The following is a 19,849-nucleotide window of genomic DNA, read 5'->3' as shown; positions in this document are numbered from 1 at the left end:
GGAACATGTGATGGCTTGGGGGCAGCACAGTGGCACTGAGTGCCAGCTGGGAGAGGTTTAATTTGGATATTGGGAAAATTTCTTTGTGGAAAGGGGATATTCTGGCACTGATGGAGTCCCCATCCCTGCAAGGATTTAAAATCGCTGTGGATGTGGCACTTGGGGGACATAGGGCAGGGGTGGCCTTGGCAGTGCTGGGGATGCTTTAGAGGTTTTTCCCAATTTTAATTATTCCATGATCCTGTGAATTACACCCTTCCCATGTAACCAGAGCTGACCCCAGGCTGATCCTAAAAGGAGAGAGATTCCCAGTGCAGGGATTCCTCATGGAAAAACATCTTTTGGGTGGAGCACATGATCAGGGAAGGGAATTGAGGCAGGCACAAAATCCTGGGCTCCTGTGGGACTCCAGGAATTTCGGATGCAGCTCTGGCAGTGTCTGTGCAGTGACCCAGAGGCTCCCAGGGGAGCCAGCTGTGCCTCCCTGTGGGAATGTCATTCCCAAAGCCACTTAGCTTCCCTCAATCCAGCCTGGAGAGGCTGACCTGGAGCAGAGGCTGGACAGAGTTCAAGGAATAAAGCAGGGATTTATTAAAAGCCCTTCCAAGGATTCCCCTCGGGCAGTGCAAGAGCCCGGCTGAGGTTACACCCAAGATGGACCCAGGTCACGAGTTTCACACTTTTCTAAGTTTGGGTTCATTTCCATCTTGGGGTTCAGTGTCCAGTCCCAGCTCCAGGCTCTGCAGTCCCATCCTCCCACATCCTCCCCTCAATTCTCTGCTCTTTGCACTTTTTGGGGCTGCAGCTGCAGCGGTGTCCTTGGCTGTGGGGCTGGAAAAGGAGGAAAAGGATTGTTTTGTGTGACTGAGCTGTGAGCAGAGCTTGGAACACTCGATATGGAGTTCAGAGTCACACACCAGTGCACTGCAGAGTCTGGGAAAGGTGAAAGATAAAACTGAAGGCATCCCAGTGGAATGGCAGGGAGAGGAGCAGGAGGCTGCTGGAGCCCTGTTTGCTTCCCAGCCATCACAGAATCCCAGGATTGAGTTGGAAAAGATCCTAAATCCCACCCAGTGCCACCCCTGCCATGGCAGGGACACCTCCCACTGTCCCAGGTGCTCCAACCCCAATGTCCAACCTGGCCTTGGGCACTGCCAGGGATCCAGGGGCAGCCACAGCTGCTCTGGCAATTCCAGCCCGGCTCCTCATCACCCTCCCAGCCAGGAATTCCCGGGAAATCCCATCCAGCCCTGCCCTCTGTCCATGTGAAGCCATTCCCAGTGTCCTGTCCCTCCGTGCTCTCAGACAAGCAATCAGGGATGTTTTTATCCCGGTGTGGCAGGAAATTTAGCAGAGGAATTCTTGCTGTTATTTGTAATTAGAGATTTGTTTAATCACATCCTCATAGTCCTACAATATTTTATGGATTATTCTTCTCATTCTAGAATGCCTTGTATTTCTGAAATTCTAAGTTTAGGAGGTGTTATTCTTTTAATCACTGAATTATTCAATTACTTATTATTCTTGAATTTTTAGAATTAGATTCTTACCTTATTCTTGCAGTTCTGGAGCTTTTTCTTTCTATTTTCTTACCTTATTCTCACAATTCCCAAATTATTTTCTTACATTCTTGCCATTCCAGTGTTTTTAAATGCATCGCTCTTGCAGTTCTAGATGATTTTTCCTCTTGTATTCTCGCCTTTCTAGAACTGTTTTATTCATATATTCTTGCAAATCTAGAATAAATTAATCTTGCAATCTTAGAAGAAACTTCTTATTGTTACCATTCTAGATTTTATCTTATTCTTTCAAATCTATACATATTTTTCTCTTGTTCTTAGCATTCTGGAACATTTCTCTTATTCCCTGCCATTCTAGAACGATTTTATTTTGTCATTCTTGCAATCCCAGAATAGTTTGCTCTTTGGGTTTTGGGGTTTTCTTGTTGCTCTTTTTTTTCTGGTTATTTTGTTGTTCGGTTGTTTTTTTTGTTTGTTTGGGGTTTTTTTTTGCCAACCCAGGATGATTTTCTTACCTTGTCCTCACAATTCTGGAATTATTTTATCTTTCTATATCTTATACTTGCCAATCTAAGATGGTTTCCTTACCTTGTTCTTGAAATCCTGGAATTGTTTTACTCTTGTATTAATGCTGAAAATTTGGGGTAATTTTACACTTGTGATTCTAGAATTAATTAATCTGATTTTTTTAAAATTCTTATTATTCAAGAATGGGATTATAATCCTAATGTTTCAAATCTAGAATTTTTTTATTTCATTCTGTCAACCTTAGATTTTTTTCCTTTCAATCTTAGAATTATTTTAATTTATTCTTTCAGTCCTACAGTGATTTTATCTTAATCCTGCATTTCTAGGATGAATTCTCACCTTATTCTTATTATTGCAGAGTGATTTTTAGCGTGCTACTTTACAGACCTAGGATTCACTTATCTTTTATGTTACTCCCGCGAATCCCGGATGGCTTCCGTGTGTTTTCCTTACACGTAAAAAAAAAAAAAAAAATTCCATTTCTTTTCGCTTTTCTTACCCCAATCCCGAAGGATTTCGTTGCCCCTTCCCCTCACGCCTTGGCCCCGCCCCCTCTCGGGCGCCGCCCAATCAGAGCGCGGTGCGGCGGCGGCGGCTGCGCGGCCCCCGGCGCGGCGGAAACGCCGCAGATTTGATTGACGGCTTCTCCGGCCAATGGCGAGAGAGCGGCTCCCGCGGCGGCGGCCAATGAGGAGCGGCAACGTGTGCGCGCGGGGCGGCGGCGGCGCGCGCGCGCTGGGAGCGGGAGCGGCGGCGGCGGCGGCGGGAGCGGCGGAGCGGGGCCGCCGCCGCCGGGACGATGCGGCTGCGCGTCTACAAGCGCAAGGTGCTGCTGCTGGCGCTGGCGCTGGCGCTCTGCGCCCTGGCGCTCTGGGGCACCGGCGGCGGCGGGCGGCGGCGGCAGCAGCAGCAGCAGCAGCAGCAGCAGCAGCGAGGCGGTCCCGGTAGCACCGGGGAGCCGCCGCGGGTCAGCGAGCCCCCAGCGCCGGTACCGCGCCGCCCCGCCGGCAACGCGTCGGCCGCCGTGGCGGCGGAGGTGCTATCCGAGAACCAGACGCTGAGTTACCGCTCGCTCGTGTACCGCCTGAACTTCGACCAGCCGGTGCGGAACGCCGGGCGCTTCCCGGCGCGGCCCGACGTGGTGCTCGTGGTGCAGGTGCACGACCGCGCCGAGCACCTGCGGCTGCTGCTCGAGTCGCTGCGGCGGGCGGCGGGCGTGGAGAACGTGCTGCTGGTGCTGAGCCACGACCTGTGGGCCGAGGAGCTGAACCGGCTGGCGGCCCGCGTGGACTTCTGCCCGGTGCTGCAGGTGTTCTTCCCGTTCAGCATCCAGCTGTACCCGCGCGAGTTCCCGGGCCACGACCCCCGCGACTGCCCCCGCGACGTGGGCAAGGCGGCGGCGCTGCGCCTGGGCTGCATCAACGCCGAGTTCCCGGACTCGTTCGGGCACTACCGCGAGGCGCGGTTCGCGCAGACCAAGCACCACTGGTGGTGGAAGCTGCACTTCGTGTGGGAGCGCGTGCGGGCGCTGCGGGAGCACGCGGGGCCCGTGCTGTTCCTGGAGGAGGATCATTACCTGGCGCCCGACTTCTACCACGTCCTCAAGCGGCTCTGGGCGCTGCGCCAGCGGGAGTGCCCCGAGTGCCAGCTCGTGTCGCTGGGCACCTACAGCCCCGTGCGGGGCGGCTTCGCCGGCCGCGCCGACAAGGTGGAGATGAAGACGTGGAAATCCACGGAGCACAACATGGGCATGGCCTTCGGCAGAGACACCTACCAGAAGCTCATCGAGTGCACGGACGCCTTCTGCACCTACGATGACTACAACTGGGACTGGACTCTGCAGCACTTGACTGTCTCTTGTCTTCCAAAGTTCTGGAAAGTGCTGGTTCCCGAAATCCCCAGGATTTTTCACACGGGGGACTGTGGCATGCACCACAAGAAATCCTGCAGACCGTCCACCCAGAGTGCCAAAATCGATTCTCTCTTGAACAGCAACCAACAGTACCTGTTTCCCGAGGCGATGAGTGTCAGTAAAAGGTACTCCATGGCTCCCCTGTCCCCTCACGTCAAGAACGGAGGGTGGGGAGACATCAGGGACCACGAACTCTGTAAGAGCTACCGCAGACTCCAGTGAGGATCCTCCTCGCAGCCGCCTTTTCTCCTTGAGTTGTTCCATTGTGTCTCTTCCAGGCACACACGTGTATAAACAGCATTTATGAGTTGGTTTCTGCTTTAATATGAATAAACATTCTTGTTAAAGTTGTCCCAAAATAGTAATCTCTCATGTTTGGCAACCACTTTTTGGAAAACGGGTGACGTGCTGCAGCCCCTACGCAAAAAGTGACCTGCTGCTGTGTTTGCTGGGAGGAGGAGGAGGAGGAGAACACTTTTAAGTGCATCTTTTTTGGTGCTTCAAAGCTCTGGTGGTGCCTGGGGTCCCACCCGGGGTCACCTCACACCCGATCCCCGAGTCCTGGTTCGGTTGCGCTGTGTCAATGAGTATATGAAGGATTAAAAAAAAAATAAATTTCATTGTTTTTACTACGATGTAGATAAATATATGATTTTTTTAGTTCTGCCAAAATAAAAATGCTGTTGTTTTGTAAGCCTAGAGAAGTTCTTGATTGTCAGCAAAAAAGATGATGTCATCTCGTGTTCCTAAAAAGTCAGGACGGGAAGGAAGGGGGAGTTTCTGTGCTTTAATCCCGAGGGCTGGACACGTGCCATCATCCCTTCTAGCAGCGTGCATTTAACTTCATTAAATTTTTAATGATGCTCATTAATTGAGGCAGAAAAGAGTAGCAAATTGGTGGCACAACACCTCTTTTGTTTGGATTTAAAAATAAAAAGAGTTGTTTCAAATTAGCTGTGTAAAAACTGCTGCTGTGTGGTGGGAAGGGGCTGAGCTGGGGCCACGGAGCCATGTGTGAATGCTACAGCAGCTTCAGTGCCACTCCTCTTTGAACTCAGCTGTGGCAGAAGCACCTCAGCAGCTTTTGTAGAACACAGAAATATGTCAGAGAAAGAAAATGCTGCTTTTTTTCTTTTTCTTTTTTTTCCAGGGGTTATTTAACCACAACTTTGCAAGGTAATTGCTCCGTGTTCTGTTCCACTGGGTCAGGGCTGGTGCTGAAGCTGTGCTGGTGCCTCACCCTTGGAGACCTCTCCCAAAAAGCTGATGGGGATTAAGCTGAGCCCAGCAAAGCTGCATCAGGATGTGCCACCAGGGAGGGTAGGGCAGGTGTTTTGGGCAGCTGTGGCTCCTGCTGAACTCTGAAACCACACACCCAAACTGGTGTTCCACCGAGAAATGTGACAGCAATGCCAGAGCAGCCCTGAAACGAGGCAAATTTAACTCTGCTCTAAAGCACCTCTCAAACGAAAACAGAAGTTGGTTCAGCAGCAGGGAGAAAGGGGAACAGGAAGTTTATTATTAGATGTGTTCTCTTAGTTATTGTGGTTTAGGGAGGTGAGAAACGCTGAAACTCGAGGGAAACTGAGAAAAATAAATCTAATCTGGATAAAGAGAATCCATTTCACCAACTGTAAATACTTCAGAGCAGACATGCACCCAGAGGATGTTCTTGTGCAACGGAATTTTTCAGCTGGGGGATATCTGGGTGCTGCAGATCTGAAGAACAGCACTAGGATGGAGTACGGGGTATAAATGTTGATTATTTCTAGGAGACTAATTAGAACTTCTCTGGGTAATTAGAAATTTCATTTGATTGCTAAGAATTACTGTGAGTCTAATCCTGCAGTTATCACAAAATGAAAGGTTTGGAAAATGATGACTACTGCTCAATTCCCGAGGGAGCCATTAGACTGAGGATATAGACAAATAATCCCTGAAACGTGGGAAGGGAATAAAAAATTTATGTAAACAATAAAGATACATATTTTTCCAGGAACTCAGAGTCACCTCCAACCACAACTTTCCTTGTAAGGAAAATTATTGCCATAGATGGTATTAGGAAATTGTTAAACTGTTAACAGGGGGAAGTTTAGGTGTTGCACCAGTTTCAGGGAGAACCCACGGCCTCCTCTGAGCCCTGAAGTCACCCACCAGCACATGGAAGCCAGAGCAAGCATCAAACAACAGAAGGAAATCCTAAAACAATGAAACTAATCCAGCTCATAGAGCAGAGGGTTGTGGAACGCGACGGGGCAGCGCGTTCGGTGATGGCGGAGGATCCGCACGCTCCCGTCCTCGGGGTTCACCTCCCGCAGGATGGGGGAGCCTGCCCTGCTGCCCGGCCCCGGGGCTGCCTCCTCATCCCCAACCCCTGGCAGTTCTTGTTTTCCAGAGCCTGGGGCCGGGGCTGTGTCTCCTGCTGCAGCAGCGCTTTCTAAATCGGGTTCCCTTCTCCCAGATCCGCCAGGAATCGCTGAACTGGTGGCAGGAGGTTCGCGCTGCAAACAATGGTGTGAACCACAGCCTGCTTTTCCTATTGTTCCAGCTGTGGGAGCTGGGCTGGATCCTGCAGCACCTCCCTCAGCTGCAGGACACTTTGTTTCTGCCTTTGTTTCGGGGTAGTCGCTGTCGGTGTTTTCAGCAAGGGCTCCCCCCGAGCTGCCAAGTGTTCCTTCTCCATCGCGTTCCTGTGGCTGTCAAGGAAATAAATGAATTATTTTACAGCTGGAACAAACTGTGCACACAAAGACAGGAGAGATTTGTTTCTCCAACAGCTCAGCTCCACTGGGATAGTGGAAAATGGGCCTGCCCGTGGCAGGGGGTTGGAAGCAGATGATCCTTAAGGTTCCAGCTCAGGTTGTGATTCCATGATTCTCCTTCTAGAAGCCAAGTGAGCAGGTGCTGAGGTTTTCCTGCTCTTGTCTGGCACGTGGGAATGAGTGGCAGGGAGGTCATTCTGCTCCCCCAGGGCTTCCTCTGCTCTAGGAAACAGCGCTGGGCAGAGCAGCAGCAGCAACCACTCACCACACCCAGCCTGATTCCCAAATCTCCAAATCCCAGCGGCCACAGAATCCCAGCCAGGGGATCCCAACTCTTGTTGCAAGGTTGGACTCTTGCAATTAGGGAAATTACTGGCCTGCAGAGCTAATCTGGGAATTGCCCTTTGCCTCGGGAGAGGTGGAACTGGGAGAGGTGCTGTCCAAACAGCACTTCCCCAGTTTCACCATTTACTGGGAGATTTGGCAAGAAACTGCTGGTAATTCATAGGTCCCTGTCAGTGGAGAGTCAGGATCAGGTAGGGATCTATCCATGAGCAGCTGGATTCATGGATTCAGAGACAGTCTCTTTCTCACACCCCCAACCACTGCTCACCCCAAGAAGCACCAGTCAGCCTTTCCAAACTGGACAATTCTCCCACATGAACACGATCATGGAATACCCTGAGCTGGAAGGGACCCTCAGGAATCATCAGCTCCAACTCCTGGCCCCACACAGGAGCAGGAGTGTGATGATTTAAGGTATCTCAGCTGCCCTTAGGTCCCAAAAGGACTCATTTCTTCTCCAACACTCAGAATTTCATTTCTTTATGTCCAGCCCACAGCAGCTGGGAAGGTTAAGCTGGATCCACTATCTTTGGGAAACTCCTTGGGCCACCAGCCCAGTTCCAGAGGTCATGTGCTTCATCTGAACTTGCCTCCCAATAAACCAGCTACACATTAACCCCAGTTCATGGCCACAGCAGTGACCTGCTTGTGGCTGCTTTTTATGTTTCCCTCAAGAAAAGTTTTATCTGAATTTTGGATGTGGTGCCTACCCAGAAATCCCAGTGAACGTGGGGGCTTTACCTCACATTTTCCTCCTAACACAATGAACATTTTGATTTCTTAATCTGTCCATCTATTTTGCCAAGGGAGGACAGTTTAATCCCGTGGCAGATCCCAGAAACAGCCTTGTCTTGTTCTAGACAGAGGAAGAAGAGCCTGAATGAGGCTGAAACTACAAGGATTGAATTTGAGACCAGTGTTTAAGATTAATAGCCTCATGTTTAATTATCTACACAACAGGAACCACCAAGTATTCCAATACATGGACTGAATAAAGATGAGGAAGGATTCTTCCCAGACAAAACCCTCTAGGATTTCTCTACCTGTACAAGGCTGAGTGAGTGAGCTATTCCTGCAAGGAAAAAGCACTTTTTAAAAAATGATTGGATCATTGTTCTGTCTTTTCCAAATGAAACAGATTTCAATGCTTTGGTCACATTAAGTAGCACAAACACAAGCTTCACTTCTGAAAACTGACATTTACACTCGCAAATAACCCCAGTCCTGGGTTTTCCCTGCTTCCTCAGGACAAAACAGGAACAAAGCTGTTTCAGTGGGATTTGATAGGATCTTGCTGAAGAACATAAATTAACTTGTGCTGCTCCTGGATCCTTACCTCCACCCTGATTTGAATTCTGTCCTCAGTAACATCCAGCACTTCAATTAATGGCTGGCTTTCCAGTGCTGATTGGGAGCAAGGGGAAGGGCAGAAAGCAGTGCCTAGAAATCCATCAACGTTCTCCTCACTGACAAACAATCTTTCCTACAGAAAATGAGAGAAAACAGCAGGTTATGTTCCTTTTGTGCTAAACTTCAGGGGTATCGAGGTTAAAAACTCACTGCAAAGAAAGCCAGGACAGCAATTCCCAAGTTTCACAGCACACTCATGTCTTGACAGAGAAATTCTAAGCCAGGCATTCAAAGAATGACGTGAAATGAATTAAGACCAATGCTTAGCTAATTCTGCTTGAAAGGACAAATCTGCACTGTTATCAAATACATGAGAAATATTATTTCTCTCTTTGGATGGGTAACTAATACATAGATTTAGACTCCCTCTGAAAAATTATTTGTACCAACCTCGTTCTACCATTCTCACCTGTCTCAACACCAGGAAGTGTTAGACTGCTGTGGGTTTGTCTCCTGTCTGTGTTTAGGAAAACACAAACACCTCCTGGGAGAGGCACTGCAGGAACTTCACTCCAAGATCAAATCTGAAACACTCAGGGCTGCATCCATTTCACACCCAAGCACTGAGGCTGCTCTGATCTCCATGCAGACAAGCCCGTTGGGGAAAAAAAAAAAAAAAAAAAAAAAAAAAAAAAGATATCCACAGGCAGAGACACAGCCTGGGGTGTGTTTGCAGGCTGTTCATAAACAACCTGAAACACGTTGCTACGGGTTTAGAGATTTAAATCAGTTGCAGGTAATTAAAGGTCTTAAAATGTATCCTGGAGGGGTTGTTTCACAGGAACTGCAGAGCTTTCCCTGTCCTTGTGTTATTCCTACATCATCTGTGTAGGCTGAGGGTAAGGACAGACATAATAAAAATCGTCTGACCTAGAGTAGTTTAGGTTCTGGGAATTACCTTCCTTATTTAATTGGAAATAACAGGGACAAGTTGCAAACCTTCCACATTAAGTCACACTTTTAAATTTCTCGGTCCAGTTCCACCCTCTTGTCAATCCAATGAAAGTCAAATTCAATTATCACTGACATCTCACAGACCGAGAAGCAAAAAGGCAATTCTGCACATTTTTGGCCCCCTGTGGATGGAGCCTTATGCACAGCCAGATGTCACATTGTGTCTGAGGTGCAAAATTTAACTGTCATCTTGAAAAAAAAAACAAAAACAAACCAGGATTGGAAAAATAAGCCAGAGTCCTCTTTTTTCCACTAGTTAAATTAGAAATCACAATATGGAAAGTCATAACATACATACTGTTGGTTTTCCAAGGCAGAGGATTGAATTCATTTTCTATCCAGAAAGATTGCAATCCAGGCAAAGAGCCAACACTGGATGCTGGGATGGTTTGGGAAGAGATTAAAGTGCAGCAGAGCTGCCCTGACTGAAAACCCTCTCACAACATCCCTACTTCTTGCATTTCTGCATGCAAAGCCTAAAATTCTAATTCCCTCGTGCTGCATCCACTCCTGCCTGCCAGAGAGGGATCTGCCAGAGCTTTAGGCTGTGGAAATGCTCTGCAGAGTTCAGGGGAAGGTGTCAGAGTACAGGAACCAGGCAGGGGCTGCAGACACAAAATCTGTGCTGCACCAAAACTCCCACAAGCTCCTGAACTCGATCCTTGGGTGGCTCAGAGAATTCCCAGCTCTGGCCTGGATTGCTTGACCCACACAGTACAGACAGACAGCTCAGCCTCCCCTGGAGGCAATTTGGGATTTTGATGCCCTGCCTGCACTTCCAAGGAGAGCAAAGCACAACCCCTCTCACCCAGCTGAAAAATAAAAATCAGGGAATCACGGTGTGGTTTGGGTTGGAAGGGACCTTCCAGCTCATCCCATTCCAGCCCCCTGCCATGGGATATATTTCAGGACATTTAATTACCTCCCAGCAGACCAGGTTGCTCAAAGTCCCATCCTACTTTTCCTCCAAGAAACGAGGAAAATAATCTCTTTCCCCTCTGAATCTGCATCTGGCACCCATGGCTGTGTGAGGGACACTCGCTCCTCCTCAGAGCAATCAGGACTTTGCAATTTGGCAACAAACACTCTGAATCTTTCTGGAGAATTTCTTCCTGATTAAAAGCAAAAGAATTTGTTTTCTTCACAGAAAATATCGTTAAAAAAAAGAAAAGCTGAGTGGGAGGTCTGTTATTAGGAAGAAGTCCTTCTCCCAGAGGTGCTGGGCACTGCCCAGACTCCCCAGGGAATGGTGACATTCCTGAGGTTGTCAGAGCTCCAGTTTTTGTTCAAGCTCGCAGGGATGCCCAGGGTGGGATTGTTGGGGTGTCTGTGCAGGGCCAGGAGCTGCACTGGATGATCCTGTGGATGATCCCTTCCAGCTCGGGAGATTCTATAATTCTATGATTAATCAGTACTTTCAATGAGGATGAAAAGTAAACTTGTGATGTTGCTCTATTAATTCCGACTCATTACTGCAAACTGATTTTACCAAGTTTCACCCCAGCCCAACACCCAATTCCCACAAGTATTTACCATTTTATCCCATCCCTGCCCCGTGGCCTGCCATAAATCATGGACCTGGGATGGGTTTGCTGTCAATAAGGTGATTATCATTAGCCTGTTCCACCAGCCACTGAAACTCAGACTTTGCATTCACAGGGAGCACACACCGAGGCATTTATATTACTGCAGATGTTATCAGAGCACAGACATCTGAAAAAAATGATTCAGGAATTCATTCTAAAGCCTGCTCTGCCTTCCAAGCCAGAGCAAACAGAGGACAACCATCTGCAGCTGATTTCAGTGACCCTGTAAAATAATTCTTCAGTTTAAGCCGTTTATTTTCTGGTATTTATGATGCTCTCTTAGCAACTTTGAATTTAATTTGTTTTTCCCTGCACACACTGTCATCTGCTGTTTGGTACACATTCATTTTTCCCTGTGACTAAACTGAGACCAAATTAACATAAACGTTAGCAGGGATGACTTTGGTTTCTGGAACACTTCATCATTCAAACCTGTCCTTGTGTCTCACAGCACCGAGAGTGCAGGGCCGGGCCCCTCCTGGCTGCCCTCAGCGCTCACATGGGTTTGCTCTGCCTTAATTTATCCAAATTGAAGACAGTTTCCATCCAGAGTTACCTCCCACACAGGCTGCAAGTTTGAAAAGCAGGACAGATTTCAGGCTTAAATTATTTTTGTGGCTCCTGTAATGAGAGGATCAGGGAATCTCAGAATGGTTTGGGTTGGGAGGGAATTGAAATCCCTTCCACTATCCTGCTCAAAACCCCATCCAAACTGGTTTTGGATAATTCCAGGGATGGGGCAGCCACAAACTCTCTCATCAAAACCCAACAAATCATGCCAATATGGAAAAGGAGCTGGATTTCCTGACCTCTGCATTTGTGAGGTCCCAGCGCAAACCAGCTCTGAGACTTGACAATCTGAAGCTCAAAGCTTTGGTACCTGAAGTGAAATGAAAACTTTTCAGAGGTGCTCATGACTGCAAAGATAAAACAGCTTTAAAGAAGCTTTGATGAGCTTCATGAGTAGGTTAATAATGTTTCCTGACATAACTGTTTTGTGTAGTCACGTAATTCCCAAAATGCAGCTACCAATTAAAAGACTATTCAGAAATTAGTTTGTTTTATAGCAGAAGCAAACTAATTATGGTCCTTAATGTAGCTTGGGAAAGAGATTACTTGGAAAAATGTGAAATAATAAGTTTGTTGTGTTCTTCTTTGTCCTTCTCTGACCTCCCAAAACACTTGCCAAGAGCCTTGAAATGTTGAGCACAGAATTAACTGAACCAAAAATAAAACTTGTAGGATTACATTCAACAGCCCCAGTTTCCAGCAGCATCTTCTTAGAAGTAACCCCTGACTATTACAGTAAGTCTTTATAGTAGCTTGGAAACTGAAAGTTATCACCCTGCTTTTCAAAGAAACAGTATAACAACTCCAAATAGCTTGGAAATGAGGGCAAAACAGCTCTCCAGGATGGATTTCTCCATGAAAGGTGGCAAAGGTGTAAAACATCCATGTCTTACACTTCCCAACACGGCTCTCAAGGTTTCATGCTTGGCTGAACTCTCCAACCAAGGAAAACATTTATCCACAAGAGCCCTAATTCTGAGCTCAGTGAGCACAAGGACAGCCCAGCACAGCCCACGGGGGCATTTCCACATTTCCTTGGCCTTTTCCACATGGACCCAGTGCCAGGAGCAAGATAACTCTGTCATCTCCAGCTCCACACAAGCGATGTAGGGAAATTTAGATGGGATATTGGGACTTGGGAATTCCTGGCTGTGGGAGTGGTGATGCCTTGGCACAGGGTGACCAGAGAAGCTGTGGCTGCCCCTGGATCCCTGGAAGTGTCCAAGGCCAGGTTGGATCAGCCCAGATCACCTTATCCCAGCCTCTTCCAGGGGGCACTTAATCATCCCAGAATCCCAGAATGGTGTGGACTGGAAGAGACCTTAAATCCATCCAGTGCTACCCCTCCCAGGGGCAGGGACACCTCCCACTGATCAACCTGTCCCAGGTTGATCCAAGCCCCAGTGTCCAATCTGGCCTTGGACACTTCCAGGGATCCAGGGACAGCCACAGCAAATCTGGGCACCCTGTGCCAGGCCTCCCAGCCAGGAATTCCCAATTCCCAGTATCCCATCCATCCCCGCCCTCTGGCAGTGGAAGCCATTCCCTGTGTCCTGTCCCTCCATCCCTTGTCCCCAATCCCTCTCCAGCTCTCCTGGAGCCCCTTCAGGCCCTGCAAGGGGCTCCGAGCTCTCCCTGGATCCTTCTCCTCTCCAGCTGAACATTCCCAGCTCTCCCAGCCTGGCTCCAGCTCTTGGAGAAGCTCCGTGGTCTCTCTGAACTTGCTCTAACAGATCCACATCTTTTTCACCAGATGAAGGAAAAAGCACCAGCAGCATCCAGAGGGTCTCCTTCACAAGGCCCTGGTGGTTTTGCCAAGCAGAAAAATCACATCCATGGAGAACATCCTGCATGGAGGCCTCAACACTCCCAGAAAAGTTAAACAAAGCTTCCCTATCTCTGACCAATTCCCATTTGGATCCCTCACACCCAGTGTAACTCAAACTCAGCTCCAACTGTGAACTCCTCAGGAATGTTCAGTATAATCTTTTTCAGCCTGTAAATGCTAAAAAAAAAGCAATGCATAGAAAAGCAGAGGAAATATTTCCTCTGTTTTCCTCTGCTCCCTGCTGTTCTCTGGAGCCCCGTGGGGGTTTGCATGAGTTAAATCCTAATATTCTCCTTAAGATCTGACGGGGCCTTTTAGGAAAGGGATGGGCTGGCTGCAATTCCCTGCCCAGCAAGGGGCACCCGGGGGGAGCTGAGCAGAGGGCTGAGGACACATCCTCTGAACAAACCCATTCCAGGCCTCTGAGAAGGGCAGGAAGGGTGGGGATCAGCCTAAAAGGGAATTCCTGCATGAACCAGTCTTTTTTCTAATCCCATGAAAATGTGCAGACACGACCCCAAAACTGCTGCCCGAATTAATTACCTGCCAAATGATTTTCACATGCTCTGAGAACTGATTCCCCCCCCCCCCCCCCAAGTCTCAGCAGCTCAATACACCCCCTGAAAACTGATTTTTATTTCTGTTAGGAATTGAGCAGTTAACCCCAGGAGGCCAAACATTCCAAGACATCCCAAGTGCTTTCCAAAGGCACAATTTCTGTAATTGCCAAGCTCCAGTACTATCATAAACCGGGACACACTGGGACATGTTCACAGAAACCCTGCCTGGCAGGCTTACAAAATTTTATTAATGGTTATTTAACTCCCAGCCGTTCTTCCTTTGTCATTTACTCCCCAGGCTGTGCTGTCTGGAAATGAAGAACTCTCTGAAGCAGGAGTTTCCCAGGCCTGAATTCCCAGGATTTAAGCAAAAGGTGTAGAAGGTTATAGAGGGTGAACTGCAATGAAGAGTAATGGAGAGAGCACAGCCCATGGCTGGTATTTCCAGGCAAAGAGCAGAGATTTTGGCCGTGGGGAAATCAGACAGCTTCCTCAGGTTTAATGAGATTATTCCCTGGAAAAATAGGGCCTGGAGAAAGCCCTGCAGAAGGATCAGCACTGCGGTCTCTGGTGCAGTGACTAAGCACCAGAGCAGTGACAAAAGGTGGCTTTTAAACCCCTGAAATATGTGACCCTAAGCCCACAATGTCCAAAATTATGAAATCTTTATTTTTATGGGATTTCTGGTCACCATAACAAGTCATAGAATCGATAGGATGGAAAAGACACCTCCAAGATCATCAAGTCCAGCTGCAGTGTGGACATTCTGGTTTGACCAAGGAGTGAAACTCCTCATAGCTGAAGTCCAGGGAGGAGCAGGGCACTGTGAAGATTTCCTGAAAAAAGGCTCTTGCTGGAGTGGGAATTCCAACTGCTCAGCATCTATGGAAACTGAGCTCTATACAGATCATCTTCCAGCACAGGGATTCAGCCACAGCTGACTACAAAAGGAAAAGCAGCTCCTGAAGTTCTGTTTCAAGCATGGTGTTCTAAGGACGAGCTCAACTCATTCTTCTCCCATTATGTGGATCAGCCCAACTTCCACAAAGGAATTTGCAGTGAATGAGGATGACTTGGGCAGGCAGCCTCACAGGGCATGGAACAGCCACCGAGGCATGAGGCACCAACCAGGGGCAGACTCTGAACTGAGGCAGTGAGGAATCTGCTCCATGGAACAACACAGCAACCTCGGCCTCCAGCACGAAGCAACTTCTCAGAACAGAGCAGAGCAGGAATTCCAGGGCTCTTAAAAATACTGGCCAGGTTGGACACAGCTTGGAGCAACCTGGGATAGGGGAAGGTGTCCCTGCCCGTGGCAAGGGTGGAATTGGTTGAGTTTTAAGATCCTTTCCCACCCAAACCATTCCATGATCCACTTTTGCCAGGCACCATCCTCTGGCAACGCTGCTGTGTGAGAGGAGATGGACCAACAAGCAAATGGGAGGTGCAGGATAAAATTCCTGCTCCAGGATAAAATTCCTGCTCGCCTCAGCCACAAAAGCTCCCTGAAGGCATTAACAGGGCACTGCTCTGCAGTGACTGATGTGACTCGTTAGGGGTCTCAGTGCAAGAATCACAGCTCTGATTTATAGAATGAGACTTAAGGCAGAAAAACCCCCAAGGTGGCATCAGACAAATTGAGGAAATCAACATAAGTAGAGGAAAAGCGACCAGGAACAAATGGTTAATGGCTAGAAGGCAGCATGTAATAGTGGCTCTAATTAAATATTCATTTTTCTCCCTTCAGTCTGAGCGAGTGCAGCTCTCAGGCACTTTGGGGAAATAGCAGATTTTAAGAAAAGCAAACAGGACAAATGACTTCAGTTTTTTTTCTCCTGCTTCAATTTGCAGGCCCAGAGTCCAAAAAGGACTGCAGGCCAGGAGAATCTCTTGGAGTCTCCTGTGAATGAATGACTGGGAAGTTCATGACTAATGCCCAGTCTTTTTCTCTGCTCCACCCAAAACATCTTGCAATATATAATAAAATCAGCACATTCAAGGGGTTTTTATAACTCACAGAGCAAAGAATTTCATCTCATTACTGGGTAGCCTTTTATCAACTTCCAATCACAAAATGTCCCTCCTATTGCAGTAACAAATCCAAATACCAAACTTCCAACCAACAGTGCAGCCACCAACACAGCACCACCACCAATGTTCACCACTAAACCATGTTCCCAAGTGCCACATCCACAGGTTTTTTTGAGCATTTCCAGGGATGGGGACTCCACCAGTGCTCTGGGCAGCCTCTATACCTGCAGAGAAAACAGGCAGGAGTTTACACAGTGGCTTTTTAGATGTGGCAGCAGCAGGCAGTGCCAGATCACAGCAGTGAACAGCAGCACTGAGTGTTCTCTGGCCCCACTTGCACAGACTTGCAGGCTCCTGCTCTGGTAAAAGCAAAGGAAATGCTCTGCAAACAGCTCAGCATGGGTGGTTCTCCATGAATTCATCATCTTTGATACTTCCCCGAAATGATCAGCTCCTTCTTCAGAGGAACTGCTGTTGTAAAAGGTGTGCGGTTGCTAAATGGGAAATTCAACGTGGTTTCAGCTGCACAAACACTAATTGGATAAATATCTTTCAAAACCGTGCACGAGTCATTTCTAGTTGTAGGGATGGAGCAATTAAGCTGATCCAAGCCAAGTCCATCCCAGTGGATAAACTTGAAGCCTGCCAGCTTCCCAGACTTGCACTCCCAGGGCACGTGATCCAAACTGCAGAGGATTTTATTGCTCTCAACTCCAGCCAAACTCCAAATCCCATGGCTGGAAGGTTACACAAGAACTGAGCAGCTTTAATCCCTCCTCATGAGAAACTGTCTGAAAGTCTGCGCTCACAGAGGAACGTGGTTTTCTACAAAACCCGTGTGAGGGGGTCTGGACAGAAGTGTCACAAGGTGGGCATCCCTTTGGGAACACTGGATGCAGACACCCCACTTCTCCCAGCACAGGAGCATCACTGGCCAACAATCCATAAAATTAGAAAATACTAAACTAGAATCATATTCAGACAGAGCAAGTGAAGCAAAGCAAACTGGGACAGTTCACTGCTGCTTGCTGATCTGCTCTGGTTAAACTAATGGGTGTTCCTGTGGCTGTAAATGGGAATTCTGTCCCAAAACACAGGCACAGGGACACTCCCTCTACACTTCATGACCGTGTGTGTGTAAGTCTGGTGTATCACAGAGCTGTCTTTGTGTGAACAGGCTGCACGAGCAACTTACAGGGCTTTACAAGTGAACTCTAAGGAAATAAAGGACATAGGCACCGTTTTCATTCACCAGGATTTCCCTTAGGAAAAAAAAAAATGTACGAGGCAGAAATTCCAATTGCAAGGATGAAGGCGTCAGCTCCATGGCGTGACCTTGGCGCTGCTCGTGCAAGGCTCGCACAAATCAGGTCACAACACTGACATCCGGGAGCAGCTCTCGGAGGAAGCAGCAACTTCGAACTCCCCCTCACACCTCCCTGAGACACCTCTCACCTAAACAACAGCAGCCACACCCAGCAGCGGTGCCACCTCGGGCAGGTGACAGCCCGAACGTGCCTCTGTTACCTGCAGAGCAGAGGGCTCCAGGCCGAAGCTGAACTTGTCCCAGAGCCCGGTGCTGCCGGGGGCCTTGGCGAGCCGCACCACGGCGTTGTGGGCTGAGACGCTGACGCTGCTCTCGGGGGACAGCAGCGTGGCCGCGGGAGGGACCCGCAGGAACAGGGCGAAGGCAGCGGTGTCGGTGCAGAAGCGGAGGCTGTAGTGGTGGGTGCCCACATCCCCACGGAGGCTGTGGGGCTGGATGCCGGGCACGGGCAGGAGCAGGGTGAGGGACGCCCCGTCCTGCCGGGCACGGAAGGGAGGACACGTGGCTGTCTGGCTGGGGTGGCCCTCGGAGGCCAGCGAAGAGGTGTCCCCGGTGGGCATGGCTGGCTCGGGGATGGCGATGGGGGAAGCGGCACCGGAGCAGGGCAGTGGCGGGTCCGGGGGCTCGGGGGATGGATCTGCGGGTGGATCCGCGGAGGGTTCGGTGAAGGGTTCGGTAAAGGGTTCGGAGGGGGGATCGGTGGTTGGATCGGCGGCAGCTTCAGCGGGGGGCTCAGCAGGGGAGTCGGCAAAGGGTTCAGAGGTTGGATCAACGCGGGGTTCACCCGAGGGTTCAGTGAGGGGATCAGCGGGTGGATCACAGGGTGGTTCTACGGGCAGTTCGGCGGGTGGATCAGCGGGAAGATCACACCGTGGGTTACCGGGGGGCTCGGCCAGCGGATCACACGTGCTCCGGGCCGCGCCGCCGGGGCCGAGTTCCGGGGGAGGAGCCGCTCCGCCGCCCGCCTCTGCCGGCTCCGCCGCTGTCGGCTCCGCCGCTGCCGGCTCCGCTTCTCCCGGCTCCGCCGCTGCCGGCCCCTCGGCAGCGGGCACGGCCCCCTCCAGCCGCGGCAGCACCACGGGGAGCGTGACCTGCAGCTGCCGCTGAGCCCGGTTGAAGGCCGCCCGCCCGGCGCTCTCGTCCACGTGGTAAGGAAGGCGGAGGCGCAGGCGGTAGGCGGGATGCTGCGAGTCCAGCCGCAGCTCCCGTCCGCGGATCTCCAGCTCCGCCTGGTCGGCAGAGCGCAGCAGCGGCAGCTCCACCGTCACCACCAGCTCCCGCGGCACCGGGCTGGGCGCCGAGTCGCGGCAGTGCCGGTAGTCCTGCAGGTCCACGTAGGAGCGGTGACGGATGCTCCAGCGCGGCGTGGTGGGGCCGGAGGGCTGCGGGGACGCGGCGGGCGAGGAGGCTCCGGCGGCGGGCGGCTTTGGGGCGGCGGGCGGGAAGGGGAAGGGCGGCAGCGGGGACTCGCCGTCGTCGGGCGGCTTTGGGGCGCCGCCGGGCAGAGGGGAGCGGATGACGGGCGCCTGCGGGACGCCCTTGTAGGAGACTCCTCGCAGGACGGTGGCGTTGTGGCGGTCCAGCCGCACCCCGCAGTTGCTCTCCACGGCCTCCAGCGCCGTGTCGCAGAGCAGGCGGCGGAAGCGGGCGCTGCGGGCGGCCAGGCGCAGCGCGGCGGGGTGGAACACCACGTCGTACAGGAGGCGGCGGCGGCCGGCGGGGCGCAGCTCCTCGCGGCCCGGGGCCAGGCTGTAGGGCAGCTCCCAGCGCTGCCCGCCGCGCTCGGCGCGGGCCCGCGGCTCCCCCATCAGCGCGTTGCTGCAGACGTTGATGTAGCAGCGGCGGGAGCCCTCCTGGCTCGTCCGCAGCACGAAGCCCGGTGTCGGGTGTACGAAGCGCACCTCCACGCCGCGCTCCCGCTCCAGCGCCGCCACCTCCTCCTCGTACAGCCGGCGCCGCTCGGGATCGGTCAGCTCGGCCGCGTACTCTGCGAAGAGCTCCCGGAAGCGCTCGTCGCGGAAGGCGCGCTGGAGCCGCTCCGCCTCGTCGGCGCTGAGGTCGAGGTCGTGCAGCCGCCCCGCGCTCGCCATGGTCCCGGTCCGGCCCGGAGCGCCGCTGTGGGGATGCCGAACGAGATGGCGGGCGTTGCTGTGGTGACGGTAAACAAGATGGCGGCGCCGGCGCGGCGGTTTCTATGGAGACGGCAAACAAACATGGCGGGCTGTCCCTCAGGGCGGAGGCCTCTCCATCCCGGCCTCGCCTTTTCCCTCCCCTCGGCGGCTTCCAGCCGTCACCCCTGGCATCAGCAGGGCAGGTTTTCCCCCGTCGTCTCCTCATCGCACAGCTCGGAGCTCCGCTGCCATCCCCTCACGGAGTTCAATCCTCAGCGGTCCAGCTCACAGCTCGTACCGGACCCAGCCTCCATCACAGCCCCGCTGTCCCCTCAGTGCCCACCAGCACCTGGAGCAGGTTTGGGCTTCTTTTCACTCTTTCCCGTTTTTCTTCCATCAAGATTT

General features: G+C 51.0%; 2 protein-coding genes across 2 annotated transcripts; one reads left to right on the top strand and one right to left on the bottom strand.

Annotated features, from left to right (window-relative positions):
- The first annotated feature begins 2,847 nt into the window (after nt 1–2,847).
- Nucleotides 2,848–4,426, top strand: MGAT2 (alpha-1,6-mannosyl-glycoprotein 2-beta-N-acetylglucosaminyltransferase). Its single transcript, XM_062495066.1, has one exon. It carries the CDS (start codon nt 2,848–2,850, stop codon nt 4,180–4,182), a length of 1,335 nt encoding a protein of 444 aa, XP_062351050.1. The 3' UTR covers nt 4,183–4,426.
- Nucleotides 4,427–6,173: 1,747 nt separating this feature from the next.
- Nucleotides 6,174–19,669, bottom strand: DNAAF2 (dynein axonemal assembly factor 2). Its single transcript, XM_062495262.1, has 3 exons — nt 17,534–19,669; nt 8,404–8,550; nt 6,174–6,656 (listed from the first exon to the last, which is right to left on the bottom strand). The coding sequence occupies exons 1-3, from the start codon at nt 19,421–19,423 to the stop codon at nt 6,174–6,176; spliced, it is 2,520 nt and encodes an 839-aa protein (XP_062351246.1). The 5' UTR covers nt 19,424–19,669.
- Nucleotides 19,670–19,849: the final 180 nt, after the last annotated feature.

Source organism: Cinclus cinclus, chromosome 6 (assembly GCF_963662255.1).
Source record: "Cinclus cinclus chromosome 6, bCinCin1.1, whole genome shotgun sequence".
NCBI lineage: Eukaryota > Metazoa > Chordata > Aves > Passeriformes > Cinclidae > Cinclus > Cinclus cinclus.
The sequence above is the reverse complement of the archived record's forward strand: the minus strand, read 5'-3'. Positions and strand labels throughout refer to the sequence as shown.